At 44.3% G+C, this 18,199-nt stretch overlaps 1 protein-coding gene across 1 annotated transcript in view; it reads left to right on the forward strand.

Annotated features, from left to right (window-relative positions):
• The first annotated feature begins 4,012 nt into the window (after positions 1 to 4,012).
• grm2a (glutamate receptor, metabotropic 2a) overlaps positions 4,013 to 18,199 on the forward strand; it is a 53,825-nt gene continuing 39,638 nt past the window's right edge. Inside the window, exon 1 of the mRNA XM_041191876.1 lies at positions 4,013 to 4,474. Coding sequence (XP_041047810.1) covers positions 4,013 to 4,474 — 462 coding nt within the window. The remainder of the gene's footprint in view (positions 4,475 to 18,199) is intronic.

Raw genomic sequence — 18,199 nt, forward strand, 5'->3', positions numbered from 1 at the left:
TGGTTCTGTCTTTCCAACCTTCAGATTAAATAACAAGTAAATATCTGAATTTGTTGTTTCAGGCTCTTCTACATTGTAGATCTCATTGGGTTTTTCCTTTTGTTTAAACCCTGCTTGAATCTTTCCTTGCATTGTCTCATTATATGTCCATTTCTGTGACAATAATAACATTCAATTTTTTTAAACTGCCAATCATTATAAGACTGTTTGTTTCCACCTCTATTAAAATTATTTCTTATTTTTGCTACTAAGTCATTTTTTCTCATTTTACAGCTAGTGGGGTCTGTTTCCTGCTTTGAAGCAGAGACTTGCATTTTCATGTCCTTTTTGGCTGGGGTTTTCCACCTGATGTGGGGGACGGTGCCATTTTGTGCCCCTTGTATGGCTTATGAATCTTTTGCGGACCTCTCCATGGCCAGTGCTACCTCTAGTGCCTTCTTGAAATCCAAATTCACTCCAGACAACAATCTCTTCTGAATTGTGTCCTCATTCACACAGCATACTAAATGATCTCTGAGCATGTCATTCAGAGATGTACCAAATTCACAATGTTCCATTAACTGCTTCAAGCTTGCCACATAGCATACAACTGTCTCCCCCAGGGCTCTATTTATCATGTTAAACTTGAACTTTTGCATCACTACTGAGGGCTTTGGTTGATAATGATCCTTCGCGAGGTCCACCAATTCATGAAATATTTTTGAACCTGGGATACTGGGTGCCGTCAAACTTAGAATCAAGCCATAGGCTTTATTCCCACATGTACATAAGTGGATTGCTCACCTCTTCTCTTCCCCCATAATCTCGCTCGCTTGGAAAAAGAACACGAGACGTTCAATGTAATGAGACCAATTGGCTGGATCGAAAGGATCAATTCTTCCAAATTGTGGCATTCTGACAGGGAATTACTTCTTCAATTCGAACAGAACTTCTATTTACAATTACTCAGCGCAGTATGGTGCCAATTTCTTTCCACTTGATTTCTGCTGTTGAACTTGTTTTATCCTCATCGCCAGTTTGTTGTGAGTGGTGGCCTAATTGGTGTTATTGACAGAGTTGATCAGCAGATCTTTCTTAGGTGGGAACTTTAAGTTTAGTTACAAAGGTACTCAGCAGCAACTACATGTGTGCTTTCACTTCACACTCTACCTCCACATGACTAACTACTAACTACAGAGGTAGCCCATGATACTCTCCTATTAGGTACTAAAGATCATGTGATCTTCATTAACAAGCATTATTCTTAAAGGTATATTACACACTAAATAAATCCATAATTACCACAGTGACTTGGTTTAAAATCCCATCTGAGAGACACAGAAGCATTCCCTCAGTACTGCACTGGAGTGTCAGCCTTGATTTTTGTGCCCAACGCTTGGAGTGGGGTTAGAACCCAGAACCATCTGACTCAGATGTGAGAGGGCTGCCCACTGAGCCACAGCAATGCTGCAAGGTTTAATTTAAAGGTGAATAGCTGTATTTTCCATAGGACTTTTCCCCAATTGCCCACAGAATTGTGAGCAAGAGACTGGCACAAACCATGGAGAAATGGCCATTTATATCAATCGTGCGGGCTCCTCTATTGAATTAAGATGGGAGATTCAGTGAAAATCCCATGGATATTCTACCCCAAAATTACTAAATCATCCAAATGAAAAGCAAATGAACAGAAGCAACCAGCAATAACTTTACAATAGATTATGCTGACAATTTGACAGAATTGTTTGAGGAAATGAAAGATATGGTGGACAAGGAAGTGCAGCAGATGTGGTGCACAGGGACTTCAGAAACCCTTTGACTTGGTTACACATTATTTTGCACTCGACTCTATTGGAGAAGGGTGAGGAGTATCAAGTAGGATTTAAAAATAATTTAAGAGAAGTAACAGTGAGCAAGAGTTAAGGAGAGCTTCTCACAGTAGATGGTGGTGGGTAGCAGTGCCCACAGGGTTCTTTTCTCCCACTGTTTTTATTCACATGCATTAATCATTCAGAACTAGATCAAGGGGGACCAGCCTCCAAACTTACAAATGATTCTAAAATAGGAGGCTCGCTAAATAATCCTGAGGCTCGGAAAAAGCAGCAAGAAAATATGAATAAGATGGTGGAATTAGCAAACTAGTGGCAGATGGAATTCAATGTCAGTAAATGTGGGATGGTAGATTCTGATTAAAAAAATGTAATAATTATACTTTGAGTGCGTGAAAAGAAGTAGGGTTGCCAACCCTCCATGTAAACCAGGGGAAAAGTTATAAGCGTATATTCCCTTTGTATATTTTTTAATAGACGTAAATATCAGACATGCTGGAAAAAAGACTGTTTGAGTAACTGTGAAGAATCATCCACTCAGGCATTAAAAGCCCAATTGCTTTCCAATTGCCATGGCAACACCAGATGCCAGGACTATGGAGGGTGGGTGCTGGGGGTGGCTGGAGATCATGTGATGACAACTCCAGGAATGTAACCAAGCAGAGTTATGTGGAAGGGTAGAAGGGTTTGGAGATCAGGTTCACAAGGTATTAAAAGTTAAGGGGAGATGGTGGTGTCGTGGTCATCCAGAGGCCCAGGCTAATGCTCTGGGGACCGCGGTTCAAATCCCACCATGGCAGCTGGTGCAATTTAAATTCAATTAATAAATCTGGAATTAAAAGTTAGTCTCAGTGATGGTGACTGTGAAACTATCACTGATTGCCCTTTAAAACAAATCACTAATGTCACACTAAAGCCCCTTAGGAAAGGGAATCTGCTGTCCTTACCTAGTCTGGCAGGTAATTGCAGATTCACAGCAATGTGGTTAACTACTGCCCTCTGAAATGGCCCAACAAAACACTCAGTTCAAGGGTAATTAGGGATGGGCAACAAATGCTGGCCTTGCCTGCGATATCCACGTCCCATGAAAGGGTAATTTTTTTTTTAAAAAGGCACCTTGAGTGGATAAACAATAAAAAAAATGGAAATCTGGCACTAATGGAAAGAGCTATTGGTGAATCTAAGGAAAACCTCAGCAAGTGGGAGAACTGAATGCAGGTTTGGGCTCCAAGGGGATTGAGGATACAACACAAATTCACTGGGATGCTACCTTGGGGTGAGGAAATACAAATACATAGAAAGAGTTGGAAAACTGGGGTTGTAAGAGATTAAAATGATTTGACTGAGATGTTTAAAATGAGAAGGGATGAAACAGATAGCTGGAAACAGGCTGTTTCCAGTGACTGAGGTGTCCAAGGGGATATAGGTATAATATTTGAGACCAAGAGCAGGAAAAAGTCTATAATACAGAGGACTCTGAGACTGTGAACTGCACCACCAAAGTTAATGATTTAAGCAGGAAACATGTCAACAGTTACAAATAGGACTGATAGGTGATTGAAAAAATGGAAGAATCGGGGAAAATGTAAATCGCACAACGTCACAGGAATTGAATACATCTTCTGTAGGGGATAAAACTCATTCCAGACTGGTTGAGCCTAGTAGCCCATTTGCATGTTGTAATTTCTTGCCAATTGCAATATAAGTTGGAAAAGTCACCAGCAAGGACCAGTAGATCCATCAGAGTGAGAGGTTGGGAATAATAGTGGGATATAACGGAAAACACATTATGACTCAGCATTTAGGATTGAGGCAGGATTTATCAGTGTATTAGTTACAATTTCTAGTGCTAACCACATGAAGAGCAAATTCAGATGAATTAAAGATCTTTTGCCCATTGCCTCTGATGTGTGGTTGAGCAGGATTTTCTTGAGCTTGCAATTGTTTAATGTTTTCTGCGGATGATATATTTGATAAAGCTGAGCTAGTGACATTTCTGTCACAATATTTGAATCAATTTCCTGTTCAGTTGATGATGTTGAAATTACTCTGCCTTACTATTCTAATTTGAGCTTTTTAAATCTCTCTGCAGCCAATGGACTAAAACGATGCAATTAGCTCCCATGTTAAGGAGGTTACTGGCTCCCATCTATTGGAAACCGTGAGACTTTGATATAAACAGCTGCCCCATGAGGAATCCAGACATGTCCCACTCACTGCAGCTCACTCTCCTTCACCTCCTGCTTCAGATGATCCTCTCAATCTCCAGCAACTTGCCCAGTGGGAAGAAGGAGATTGCAATAGAGGGGGATCTGGTGATCGGGGGTTTGTTCCCAGTCCATGAGAAAGGCAACGGTTTGGAAGATTGTGGAAGGATCAACGAACAACGTGGCATTCAACGGCTGGAGGCTATGCTGTTTGCATTGGATGCGATAAACAAGGACCCCAGCATTTTGCCTGGAATTAAGCTTGGGGCCCATATCCTGGACACCTGCTCCAAGGACACTTATGCTCTGGAGCAGTCACTGGAGTTTGTGAGGTCCTCACTAACGAAAGTAGACGAGACAGAATACATCTGCCCAGATGGGTCTTATGCCATCCACGATGACACGGCCTTTGCCATAGCTGGGGTGATCGGTGGCTCCTACAGTGATGTGTCTATCCAGGTGAGAAACAGATAGAACTTACACGGTGGGGCAAGCAAGGAAACATGTGGAATTGTGTCAGCAAAGGAGACCAATATTCAGTATTTTCATTGAGTCAATTGTTTGAACTTAAGAGTGTGTTTTGGTAAACAAGCTGTTTGTACACTTACACCTTGAGCTATCAGGTGGGAAGGGCACATTTTTGTAATTTTGATACCAGTTGTGTGGTTGTCAGTTTGAATCACACTCCAGAGACATGAGCATATCATCTAGGCTGACACTCACACTGATAGAGATGCTGCCTTTCGGATACAACATTAAACCAAAGCCCCATCTCCTCTCAAAGGTGGACATAGAAAGATCCCATGGCATTAGGTAAAGAAGGACAGGTGAATTTTCCTGATGTCCTGCTCAATATTTATCACTCAACCAACATTACTAAAATAGACTATCTGGTCATTTACCATAGTGGTGTTTTTAGGATCTTGCTTTGTGCAAATTGGCTGCCACAACCCCCCACATTAAAACAGAGACTACACTTTAAGGCTATATCATTGGCTGCAAAGCACTTTGGACAAGTCTGAGGTTCTGAAAGATGCTAAACAAATGCAATTATTTTCTTGCCTCCTTCATTGTCAGCATCACAGGTCAAGTTTAGCAGGGGCCAAAGGTTTGTTCGCATTTTCTCTTGAGCCATTTTGCAAGGTCATTTCATGCGTTACGCAGCCTGACCTGATTGGACAGATGAGGGGCCAGAGTGGAGCTCTTGTCTGTCGCAGGGGTTGACTTAATTGCCAACCAGTTACAAGTGTTCTCTTGGGAGTGGCACATGTTGACTATGGAAAGTTGTCTCTTTCCCTATGGGGCAATTCCTGTCCTTTACCACCATCCCAAACTGGCTGGCCTGCACCCTCTCTCTCAAGGGCATGGAGACCTGCTGATAGCTGGGCAGAAATCCTAACGTGTGTGCACTTGACACTTTAGGATGGATGGGTGTATCAACAAACAACCTACTCATAACTGCACCCTGACCCTTACGTTCTGACCCGGACAGATTTCTCCTCCTACATTTGTTTCACAAAAAAAGAGTGGTCAGATCAGGAATTTTCTCCCCAAGAGGTTTGGATTGCTGGAGGCCAATTCAAGCTTTCAAGACCGATGAGCAGCATTTTATTCAGTAAGCATTTCAAAGGATATGGAGTAAATGTGGGTAAATGGGGTAGATGTGCAGGTCAGCCATGATCTAATTAAATGATAGCGCAGACTCGAGGGACTGAATGGCCTACACCTGTTCCTACATTGTTTATATGTTTCAGATCTTAGCATTGGTGGTGGCCACATTTATTTTAAGCTGCCAATTACTGTCAAACGTGTGAAATTTGTTAAGCAATAGGTCAGCAGGTATGAACAGTGGGAGGCTGATATAATACCTTATGGTTAAACCAGTGGCTGCTAATTAGTGCCCTCACTGAAGGGTTAATTAAGGGGAAGGCCATGATGAGAATAAGATGGTGCCTGACGTTTACTGTATTTCTAAGGAGGGAAGTCTCCATGCAGCCCTGTCAGGCTGCATAATATTGTGCATGAGCCCGCATACTGAAACCCTTTCATGCTCTGGTGAGATAATGAGAAACAAAGAGCTGGCTTGAAATGTTCCTAAAATAACTTTGTCAGCACAGTAGGACACAGCTCAGTGATACTGCGCCACTGTGAGCAAAGTCATTCTTCTTGTTGCTGAGAAACCCATTTAAGGGTCAAGATTCTAGGTGAAAGGCCAAAACCGACAGTACAAGGCCTTCGGTCAAAGGCCAAAGCTCAAAGCACAGGATTGTAGGTTAAGGGTCAAGGCCAACAGTCCATTACCTCTGTAAGGTCAAGGCCTGTAATGAAGGACTCCAAGTAAGAGCCAAGACCCACGGTGCAGGATCTTGAATAAAGGAACATAAAACCCAGAGTAGGTCATTCAGAGCCTTCAGCTTGTTCCACCAGTCAGTTAAATCATAGCTGATCTGGTTCCTAGCTCCATCTACTCATCTTAGATCCATAACCCTTAATGCCCTTGCCTAACAAAAATCTATCTTCAGTTTTGAACTTTTCAATTTATCCCCAAGCTCAACAGCTTTTTTGGACAAGAGAGCTCCAGAATTCTACTTCCTGTTGTGTGAAAATTGCTTTCTAACATCACCCCTTAACAGCCTATCTCTAGTCTTAAAGCTATTTCCTCTTGATCCAGACTCTTGAGAGGAAATAGTTTCTCTCTCTCTATCCTATCAATTCCATGCACTCTCATTTTTGTTGATGGGCTCTTATGTGGAATTTTATTGAGTGCCTTCTGGAAATCCATGTAAACAACATCCATAGGCATTCCCTTATCTACACATTAATTGTCTCTTCAAAAATTTCAACTAGGTTTGATAGGCATGACTTACCCTTTACAAATCTGTGCTGACTCTCTGATCAGTTCATAGTTGTCCAAATGTCTGGTCATTCTCCAAGTGGGCCAAAGAATCCCAATTAAGAGAATTGGTTGGCCATTGACATCTATGACGACGGTGATCCCAGAAGGAGAGCAAGTGGGATCATCCACTTGCTATTTTTGGATGCATGTACTTCCTACCACTGTGACCTTGTCTCTTGCAGTCAGATGTTGCTAGAGTTGAGGATGGGATATTCATAAAGCCTTATCATCCCATTCGTTGCCTGATTATCCACCCTTATTCTCACTATTTATAGCGGAAATGCAAAACTTTTCTCTGGTGCATTGATTGTGGAACTACTTAGCTCTGTTGATTTTGGTGTTTAGCATGCATGTAATGCTGAATTTTAATTGAACTAGATTGCTACATTATTCTAAAGCTTACCGAGGGACGTTCCCCACTGAACCAGTGTTTGTCCCCCAGTTTGATTTTGACTAAAATCTAAGGGATGTTCTGGGCCACGAGGTGATATGTTGTGGTATCCAGTTCTGTTGTTGATGACACACAACAACTCAAGGATGCCCAATTTCAGACTGTTATGTTTCTCCTTAGCCCATCCCAGTTGGCATGGTGGTAGTGCCACACCACAAGATACAGCTTGTCCTCACTTTAAAGATGAGACTCCAACATTCGCAAGGACCATGTGGTGGCTATTCCTACTAATGTTATTTCAGACGGACTTGTCTGTGCTAGAGCGATTAGTGAGATCAAAACTCAATTTGTTGCTTCCTCACGTTGATTGCCTCACTAATGCAGACTCAGTCTGGTATTTCTGTCCTTCAGGACCCTACCAGCTCAGTCAGTGGGGCCTGCAGTGTCATTTGGTAGCATGTTCACCACAGAATCATGAGGTTCTGGGTTCAAATTACCACTCTAGGACTTGAGTACAAAAACTGAAGTCTGACACTCCAGTGTAGTAGTGGGGAGTGCTGCACTGTTGTAGGTGCTATCTTTTAGTTGAGATGTTAACCCCAAGGCCCGATCGGCTTGCTTGGGTGGATGTAAAGATCCCAAGGTATTATGTCAAAAAAGAGCGGGGGAGTTCTCCCTGGGGTCCTAGCCACTATTTTTCTCTCATTCAACATCCCAAAAACAAATTATTTGGTCATTATCACATTGCTGTTTGTAGAAAATGGGCCCCTGTGTATGAATGGGTGTCACTTCTAGCAAGCATAAAGGAGCCATGTTATGGGATTGACTAAATACCTTAAGTTGGTTCTTAGTGTTGTTATTAGCGCACTCAGGATTGCTCAACAAGTGCTGCCCAATTGCAGAATCACAACTAACGGTGGACATTTTGTTTTAGGTTTTGCAAGTGCTGGCTGGTTGAGTATAGTGTGTACTGTGCCTCTTATAAACAACTGAAGGAATATGCTGTTTGATTTGATCTGTCAGTCGCTGGGATATACCTGGCATCACACTAACACAGAAATTCATACACAACGTTGCTTAATTGTGTGGTTGAGAGAACATCTTTTTGGACTGACGCAGGATCCTGTTAGTGGAAAATACCACTCGCGTAGCCACTGCAGAGAAGCAGTGTGTCACAGAGATGGGAATCAAACAGCACCTTTCCTCAGTATTCTTGTGTTTGCCATGATGAATGCAAGCTGAAAAGCTTTGGTAACATGTCTCTCTTTTCAGTGGGATTCACGTTCAGTAACTCCCAAACGACTGTTTTTCTCTTGTTCTCCTGCTGAGCCACTCTCGGTGGTGGATATTGAATTTCCCTACCCAGAGTACGTTTTGTGCCTTGGTTTCCCTCAGCTATTCCTCCAAGGGATACCCAACATGGGGGATTCTGTCATGATTCTTAACCATTTTTGCTTTTCTTGTGAATCAGGAGGGTTAAAAGGAATAACTTTAGACTGTATTAATAATGGATGTAGCATGCATGGCTTGGCAGATGCTGCCCCCTTCTGGCAGCTCATGTAAAACCTCTATACAACTGCACATAAGTTGCAGACCACAATTTGTGTACAAAAAAATAAAAAATACCTGGAAAAACTCAGCAGGTCTGGCAGCATCGGCGGAGAAAAGTACAGTTGACGGTTAGAGTCCTCATTACCCTTCAACAGAACTAAGTAAAGATAGGAAAGGAGTGAAATATAACCTGGTTTAAGGGGGGTGGTTGTTGGGACAAGCAAACTGTGATAGAAGGAGATAACCAAAAGATGTCACAGACAAAAGAACAACGAGGTGTTGAAGGTGGTGATATTATCTAAAAGAATGTGCTAATTAAGAATGGATAGCAGGACAAGCAAGGTAGCTCTAGCTGGGGTATGGTGAAATAAGACTAAAAGGGCATAAAAGGTATAGATAAATGATCAGTGGAGTACATTAAAAATAATGGAAATAGGTGGGAAAAGAAAAATCTATATAAACTATTGGAAAAAACAAGGAGGAGAAGGAAGAAACAGAAAAGGGGATGGGGATGGAGGAGGGAGTTTAAGATCTAAAATTGTTGAACTCAATATTCAGTCCGGAAGGCTGTAAAGTGCCTAGTCGGAAGATAAGGTGTTGTTCCTCCAGTTTGCGTTGAGCTTCACTGGAACAATGCAGCAAGCCAAGGACAGACATGTGGGCAAGAGAGCAGGGTGGAGGGTTGAAATGGCAAGTGACAGGGAGGTCTGGGTGATGCTTGCAGACAGACCGAAGGCGTTCTGCAAAGCGGTCACCCAGTCTGCATTTGGTTTCTCCAATGTAAAGGAAACCACATTAGGAGCAACGAATGCAGTAGACTAAGTTGGGGGAAATGCAAGTGAAATGCTGCTTCACTTGAAAGGAGTGTTTGGGCCCTTGGACGGTGAGGAGAGAGGAAGTGAAAGGGCAGGTGTTGCATATCTTGCGTTCGCATTGGGAGGTGCCGTAGGAGGAGGTTGAGGAGTAGGGGGTGATGGAGGAGTGGACCAAGGCGTCACGGAGGGAACGATCTCTACGGAATGCCGCCGGGGGGGTGAAGGGAAGATGTGTTTGGTGGTGGCATCATGCTGGAGTTGGCGGAAATGGCAGACGATGCTCCTTTGAATGCGGAGGCTGGTGGGGTGATAAGTGAGGACAAGGGGGACCCTATCATGTTTCTGGGAGGGAGGAGAAGGCATGAGGGCGGATGCGCGGGAGATGGGCTGGACATGGTTGAGGGACCTGTCAAGGACCGTGGGTGGAAAACCTCTGTTAAGGAAGAAGGAGGACATGTCAGAGGAACTGTTTTTGAAGGTAGCATCATCAGAACAGATGCGACGGAGGCGAAGGAACTGAGAGAAGGGGATGGAGTCCTTACAGGAAGCGGGGTGTGAGGAGCTGTAGTCGAGGTAGCTGTGGGAGTTGATAGGCTTGTAATGGATATTGGTGGACAGTCTATCACCAGAAATTGAGACAGAGAGGTCAAGAAAGGGAAGGGAAGTGTCAGAGATGGACCACATGAAAATGATGGGGGGTGGAGATTGGAAGCAAAATTAATAACTTTTTCCAGATCCTGACGAGAGCATGAAGCAGCACCAAAGTAATCATCGATGTACTGGAGAAAGAGTTGTGGGATGGGGCTGGAGTAGGACGGGAACAAGGAATGTTCCACATACCCCATAAAGAGACAGGCATAGCTGGGGCCCGTGTGGGTACCCATAGCCACACCCTTTATTTGGAGGAAGTGAGAGGAGTTAAAGGAGAAATTGTTCAGTGTGAGAACAAGTTCAGCCAGACGGAGGAGAGTAGTGGTGGATGGGGATTGTTCGGGCCTCTGTTCGAGGAAGAAGCTAAGGTCCCTCAGACCATCCTGGTGGGGGATGGAGGTGTAGAGGGATTGGACGTCCATGGTGAAGAGGAAGCGGTTGGGACCAGGGAACTGGAAATTGTTGATGTGACGTAAGATGTCAGAGGAATCACGGATGTAGGTGGGATGGGTTTGGACAAGGGGAGAGAGAAGGGAGTCAAGATAGCAGGAAATGAGTGCCGTGGGGCAGGAACAGGCTAACACGATCAGTCTGCTGGGACAAAGTTTCTTGTTGAGGCGTCCGATGAGACGAAGAACAAAACAAACTGGGGGCACGCACAGCTTAGAAATAGGGTACGGCGGTGCTGCTGGAGTGAGAAGTCAAATGTGTTCATATGGCGGCGCATGGCACTGAGTGTGGATCTCAGAATGCGATGGGAACAGCAATCCGAGGAATGTTGTATGACCCGGAGATACCTGTATTCCTGGGTGGGTTCGAAACATGAAGGATGGAATTTCAGTTGAAATCTACGTGGGGTAAGTCGGAGACGGAGACAGTCACTGAGGAAGGAAATATGGCTGTGAAAGCGGGTTTTAGTAAACACCTTGTCAAACACCAGGAGAGAAATGGAAAGCAATGAAGGTGAACAAGGCAGAAGAGAAATACGAAAATCCTGACAGAGAGTGGAACAAAACTTCTTCAAGGAAGGCATTTCTTGAAGAGAAGTGGCAGTCAATTAAACACAGAGATAAAAACAAAAAAACTGCGGATGCTGGAAATCCAAAACAAAAAATAAAAAATACCTGGAAAAACTCAGCAGGTCTGGCAGCATCAGCGGAGAAGAGCATACTTGATGTTTCAAGTCCTCATGACCCTTCAACAGAACTAAGTAAAAATAAGAGAGGGGTGAAATATAAGCTGGTTTAAGAGGGATGGGGGGGTGGTTGTTGGGACAAGCAAGCAGTGATAGAAGGAGATAACCAAAAGATGTTACAGACAAAAGAACAAAGAGGTGTTGAAGGTGGTGATATTATCTAAAAGAACGTGCTAATTAAGAATGGACAGCATTAATTATTATTTATTAATTAATTATTAATTAATTGATTATTAATTATTATTAATTGTGAATATTACAGGTATCTCCGGGACATACATCGTTCCTCAGATTGCTGTTCCCATCGCATTCTGAGATCCACACTCAGTGTCATGCGCCGCCATATGAACACATTTGACCTCTCCCTTTTCCAAAGCTGCGCGTGCCCCCAGTTTCATTTTATTCTTCGTCTCATCCGATGCCTCAACAAGAAACTTTTTCTCTTTCTCTCGAGTGCTAAAGAACGCAAGCTCTAACAACTCATCGACACCAACACCCATCCAGGACCCTCCAACCCTGCCTGTCCCTCTGTCCCCACCCAATCTTCCAATCCCAGCCCCGGCCGGGTATTCACTATAACCCCTGACCTTCCACTCTCCGACGCTGAATGTTCAGTGCTCAGCAAAGGACTTAGTTTCATACCCTTACGTCCTCATCTCAATGAATTTTGGGCTCGGCACGATGCTGAACTCTTCTAATGCCGCCTTCCTCTCTGTGCTCACTTCTTTGGGCAGGAGTCCTCTCCCCGTTCAACGGATCCTTTTATCCACCACCAATATTCTCCCTCCACCTGGACCCCTCCCTCTGGATTCTTACCTTCTCTTGATCTTTTCATTGAGAACTGTAGGCGTGACATTAGTCCTCTCAATTTCTCTGCTCCGCTCACCCATTCTAATCTGTCTCTTTCTGAACTTACTGTACTCCGTTCTCTCAGGTCCAACCCTAATATTGTCATCAAACCCACTGACAAGGGTGGTGCTGTTGTTGTCTGGCGCACTGACCTCTACCTCGCGGAGGCTGAGCGTCAACTCACAGACACTTCCCCCTACCTCTCCCTGGACCATGACCCCACCACTGAACATCAAGCCATTGTTTCCAGGACTGTCACTGACCTCATCTCCTCTGGAGATCTTCCTTCCACAGCATCCAACCTGATAATTGCCCAACCTTGGACGGCCCGCTTCTACCTCCTACCCAAAATCCACAAACAGGACTGTCCTGGCAGACCGATCGTGTCAGCCTGTTCCTGCCCCACGGCACTCATTTCTCGCTATTTTGACTCCCTTCTCTCTCCACTTGTCCAATCCCTTCCCACCTACATCCATGATTCCTCTGACACCTTACGTCACATCAACAATTTCCAGTTCCCTGGCCCCAACCGCCTCCTCTTCACCATGGACGTCCAATCCCTCTACACCTCCATCCCCCACGAGGATGGTCTGAGGGCTCTCAGCTTCTTCCTCGAACAGAGGCCCGAACAATCCCCATCCACCACTACTCTCCTCCGTCTGGCTGAACTTGTTCTCACACTGAACAATTTCTCCTTTAACTCCTCTCACTTCCTCCAAATAAAAGGTGTGGCTATGGGTACACACACGGGCCCCAGCTATGCCTGTCTCTTTATGGGGTATGTGGAACATTCCTTGTTCCAGTCCTACTCCGGCCCCCTTCCACAACTCTTTCTCCGGTACATCGATGATTACTTCGGTGCTGCTTCATGCTCTCGTCAAGACCTGGAAAAATTTATTAATTTTGCTTCCAATCTCCACCCCCCCATTATTTTCACGTGGTCCATCTCTGACACTTCCCTTCCCTTCCTTGACCTCTCTGTCTCAATTTCTGGTGATAGACTGTCCACCAATATCCATTACAAGCCTATCAACTCCCACAGCTACCTCGACTACAGCTCCTCACACCCCGCTTCCTTTAAGGACTCCATCCCATTCTCTCAGTTCCTTCGCCTCCGTCGCATCTGTTCTGATGATGTTACCTTCAAAAACAGTTCCTCTGACATGTTGTCCTTCTTCCTTAACCGAGGTTTTCCACCCACGGTAGTTGACAGGTCCCTCAACCATGTCCAGCCCATCTCCCGCGCATCCGCCCTCATGCCTTCTCCTCCCTCCCAGAAACATGATAGGGTCCCCCTTGTCCTCACTTATCACCCCACCAGCCTCCGCATTCAAAGGTGCATCCTCTGTCATTTCCGCCAACTCCAGCATGATGCCACCACCAAACACATCTTCCCTTCACCCCTCATGGCGGCATTCCATAGGGATCATTCCCTCCGTGACACCCTGGACCACTCCTCCATCACCCCTACTCCTCAAACCCCTCCTACGGCACCTCCCCATGCGAACGCAAGATATGCAACACCTGCCCTTTCACTTCCTCTCTCCTCACTGTCCAAGGGCCCAAACACTCCTTTCAAGTGAAGCAGCATTTCACTTGCATTTTCCCCAACTTATTCTACTGCATTCGTTGCTCCCAGTGTGGTTTCCTCTACATTGTAGAGACCAAACGCAGACTGGATGACTACTTTGCAGAACACCTGCGGTCTGTCTGCAAGAAAGACCCAAAGCTCCCTGTCGCTTGCCATTTCAACACTCCACCCTGCTCTCTTGCCCACATGTCTGTCCTTGGCCTGCTGCATTGTTCCAGTGAAGCTCAACGCAAACTGGAGGAACAGCACCTTATCTTCCAACTAGACAATTTACAGCCTTCCGGACTGAATATTGAGTTCAACAATTTTAGATCTTAAACTCCCTCCTCCATCCCCACCCCCTTTCTGTTTCTTCCCTCTCCTCCTTGTTTTTTCCAATAATTTATATAGATTTTTCTTTTCCCACCTATTTCCATTATTTTTAATGTACTCCACTGATCATTTATCTATACCTTTTATGCCCTTTTAGTCTTATTTCACCCTACCCCCGCTAGAGCTACCTTGCTTGTCCTGCTATCCATTCTTAATTAGCACATTCTTTTAGATAATATCACCACCTTCAACACCTCTTTGTTCTTTTGTCTGTGACATCTTTTGGTTATCTCCTTCTATCACTGCTTGCTTGTCCCAACAACCAACACCAGCCCCCCCAACCTTAAACCCGCTTATATTTCACCCCTCTCCTATCTTTACTTAGTTCTGTTGAAGGGTCATGAGGACTCGAAACGTCCACTGTACTCTTCTCCACCAATGCTGCCAGACCTGCTGAGTTTTTCCAGGTATTTTTTATTTTTTGTTTTGGATTTCCAGCATCCGCAGTTTTTTTTGTTTTTAACAATTTGTGTACGCTTTGCACTGTGACATCTGGTCATTGCTGTTTGTGGGAGCTTGCTGTGTACAAATAGCTGTTGTGTTTGCACCATTTAAACAATGCCTACACTTCAGAAGACGTTCATTGACTGTAAAGCCTTCTGGAATATTCTCAGGTTGTGAAAGGTGCTATAAAAATGCATGTTGGATCAAATTGGTCTATGCAAGCAGTTCACAACAGACTGCATCACCTGTTATCCTGTATCAGCTTTTATTTTCTATTGATTTGGAAAATATTGGCAAGATTTTGAATTTCAAACCAAGCAATAGAGAGTCCAGGAAACAAACTTACAAGAAGAGTTTGAATGTTTGTCGTGTGAACTTGAGTAGAAAGAAGTTGAGGTATGCTGAAAAATCAAGCGCTGACTCGCCATGAACCCTATTCGAACTGCAGGTAGAGACCGATCTCACCCCCGCACCCCACCACCCACCACCACATCGATATGTCTCCCTCTCTCTTAAATGTTGAAAAGTCTGCCTTTTAACCTGTGCTGCACTCCCACACCAGGCCACCTCGCACACTGCACTCAGATAAGGGCAGGGGTAGCAAACCACAGGACACAGTGCTGGATTGGGGTGGGGGGGAGAACGGGGTTTACTGTGCAGCTGGGTGCTTCCAGGGAAAGACCTCAGGAAATCTCCATGGACAAGTGCACCCCAGCTGTGGACTGCTGGTTTTGAAGCTGAACCAACAGGACGAGATGGATAAAAGTAAAAAACTGCGGATGCTGGAAATCCAAAACAAAAATAAAATTCCTTGAAAAACTCAGCAGGTCTGACAGCATCTGCGGAGAGGAGCACAGTTAACATTTCAAGTCCATATAACTCTTCAACAGAACTAAGTAAAAATAGAAAAGAGGTGAAATATAAGCTGGTTTAAGGGGAGGTGGGCCAGGTAGAGCTGGATAGAGGGCCAGTGATAGATGGAGATAGCCAAAAGATGTCATAGACAAAAGGACAAAGAGGTGTTGAAAGTGGTGATATTATCTAAGGAATGTGATAATTTAGGGTAGAAAGCAGGACAAACAAGGTACAGATAGCACTAGTGGGGGTGGGGTGGGGTGAAGGAATCGAAAAAGGCTAAAAGGTAGAGATAAAACAATGGATGGAAATACATTTAAAAATAATGGAAATAGGTGGGAAAAGAAAAATATATATAAATTATTGGAAAAAAAGGGGGATCGGAAAACGGGTGGGGATAGAGGACAGAGTTCATGATTAAAATTGTTGAACTCAATATTCAGTCCGGAAGGCTGTAAAGTGCCTAGTCGGAAGATGAGATGCTGTTCCTCCAGTTTGCGTTGAGCTTCACTGGAACAATGCAGCAGGCCAAGGACGGACATGTGGGCATGAGAGCAGGGTGGAGTGTTAAAATGGCAAGCAACAGGGGGGTCTGGGTAATGCTTGCGGACAGACTGAAGGTGTTCTGCAAAGCAGTCATCCAGTCTGCGTTTGGTCTGGGAATTTTCCCTCTGAAATGTTCTGTCACTGACATCATGGTATAAACATTGTGTAGTGTATTGACATGATGTGTCCTGCCCTTCCAATAAAGCTATGGAAGCGGGATGTGGGAGCAGCTCCAAGGAAATTCATGGCCAATAATTTTGGAGGAATTTACTGAACCAAAATTTGGAACATGGTGATCTTGGGATCTTACCTTTCTTATATGCAGGGGTATGGCCAGGCACAAACTGCTCATGCTTAATTTATGTTTTAATGATAGCCAAGTTATAAATATTGATGAAAAACTCAACCTCTATTACCTGTCATGGATTTGTTCATCATGACACCAGACATCCTACTGCCCATAGGGATCCCCATCCCACGGTCTGTGTTCCGATAGGGATCTCCATCCTACTGTCTGTGTTTCGATAGGGATTCCCACCCCACTGTCTGTGTTCTGATAGGGATCCCCATCCCATTGTCCGTGTTCTGATAGGGATTCTCATCCCACTGTCCGAGTATTGATAGGGAGCCTCAGATACAGATATAGAAAGAAGTTTTCATTGTTAGCCTACTCACCGTCAAATCACACTATCACTAACTAGATATTGGGCAGTAAAGGCAGTAAGCTCCTTATCATAAGGGATACAGGGTTGATTTATGGGATAAAATGGTGATGTTTAACCCAATAGAATATCTAGTGAAGATCTGAAATGTGTAACACACGCATTTAGGCCAAGGTATAGTGTAAATATGTCACTATATAACCCAGTGTCATCTCATGAACTGTGGGGTGCATGCTGATATTGGAACATCACTGTAGCTTCTCAAGACCTTGTAATCCTTTCATATTTCATTTTGTTTTGTAGAGGACGTCAGCCATAGTAAAAGAGGAAGAACAAGTATAGAGGGAAAGCAAGCAGGTGCAGCAAGCAGTTAAGATGCAAATGGTATTTTGGCCTTCATTGCAAGAGGACTTGAGTACAGGAGCAAGGATCACTTACAGGGCCTTGGTGAGACCACATCTGGAGTAGTATGTGCAGCTTTGGTCTCCTTACCCAAGAAAGGGTATACTTGCCATAGAGGGAGTGCAGCAAAGGTTCACCTTTGATTCTTGGGATGGCAGGATTGTCTTATGAGGAGAGATTGGGCCGACTAGGCCTGTATTCACTGGAGTTTAGAAAAATGAGAGGGGATCACACTGAAACGCATAAAATTCTGACAGGGCTGGGCAGACTGGATGCGGCGATGATGTATCCTCTGGCTGGGGCGTCTAGAACAAGGAGTCACAGTCTCAGGATAAGGGGCAGGCCATTTAGAACTGAGATGAGGAGAAACTTCTTCACTCAGAGGGTGGTGAACCTTTGAAATTCTCTATCACAGTGGGTTGTGGAGGCCAAGTCACTGAATATATTTAAGAAGTAAATAGATAAATTTCTAGACACTAAAGGCATCAAGGGGTATGGGGAGAGAGCGGGAGTACCGTGTTGAGATAGAGGATCAGCCATGATCATATTCAATGGCAGAGCAGGCTCGAAGGGCCGAATGACTTACTACTGCTTTTATTTTCTATTTGTCTATGTTTCTATGGAACCCCTTTACATTCATTAGCCTCATAGGAAGAGGAAGTACTGGAAATCTTAGGGTTAAAAGGTCATTGAGAGAGGTTGGAGATGGGGAATTTTAAATACTTCCTTCCGATATTTCTCCTCCTAGTGTTCTCTTACTTGTATGGAATGAGCATGCGACACCTCATATTGGGAGCTGTATGTAGAGGTTTCTGATTAGAGCCCCATTATAGTGTCATTTAAAATCCTCTTTCTCTGAGCATGCTGGAGGATGTCAGCCTGAGCCTGGTGTCACACTACAATAGCTCAGACACATCCACCTGGGGCATTTAAATAGGGATATAGTGACCAGGACCACCCTCGG

Source organism: Carcharodon carcharias, chromosome 7, assembly GCF_017639515.1.
Source record: "Carcharodon carcharias isolate sCarCar2 chromosome 7, sCarCar2.pri, whole genome shotgun sequence".
NCBI classification, from domain to species: domain Eukaryota; kingdom Metazoa; phylum Chordata; class Chondrichthyes; order Lamniformes; family Lamnidae; genus Carcharodon; species Carcharodon carcharias.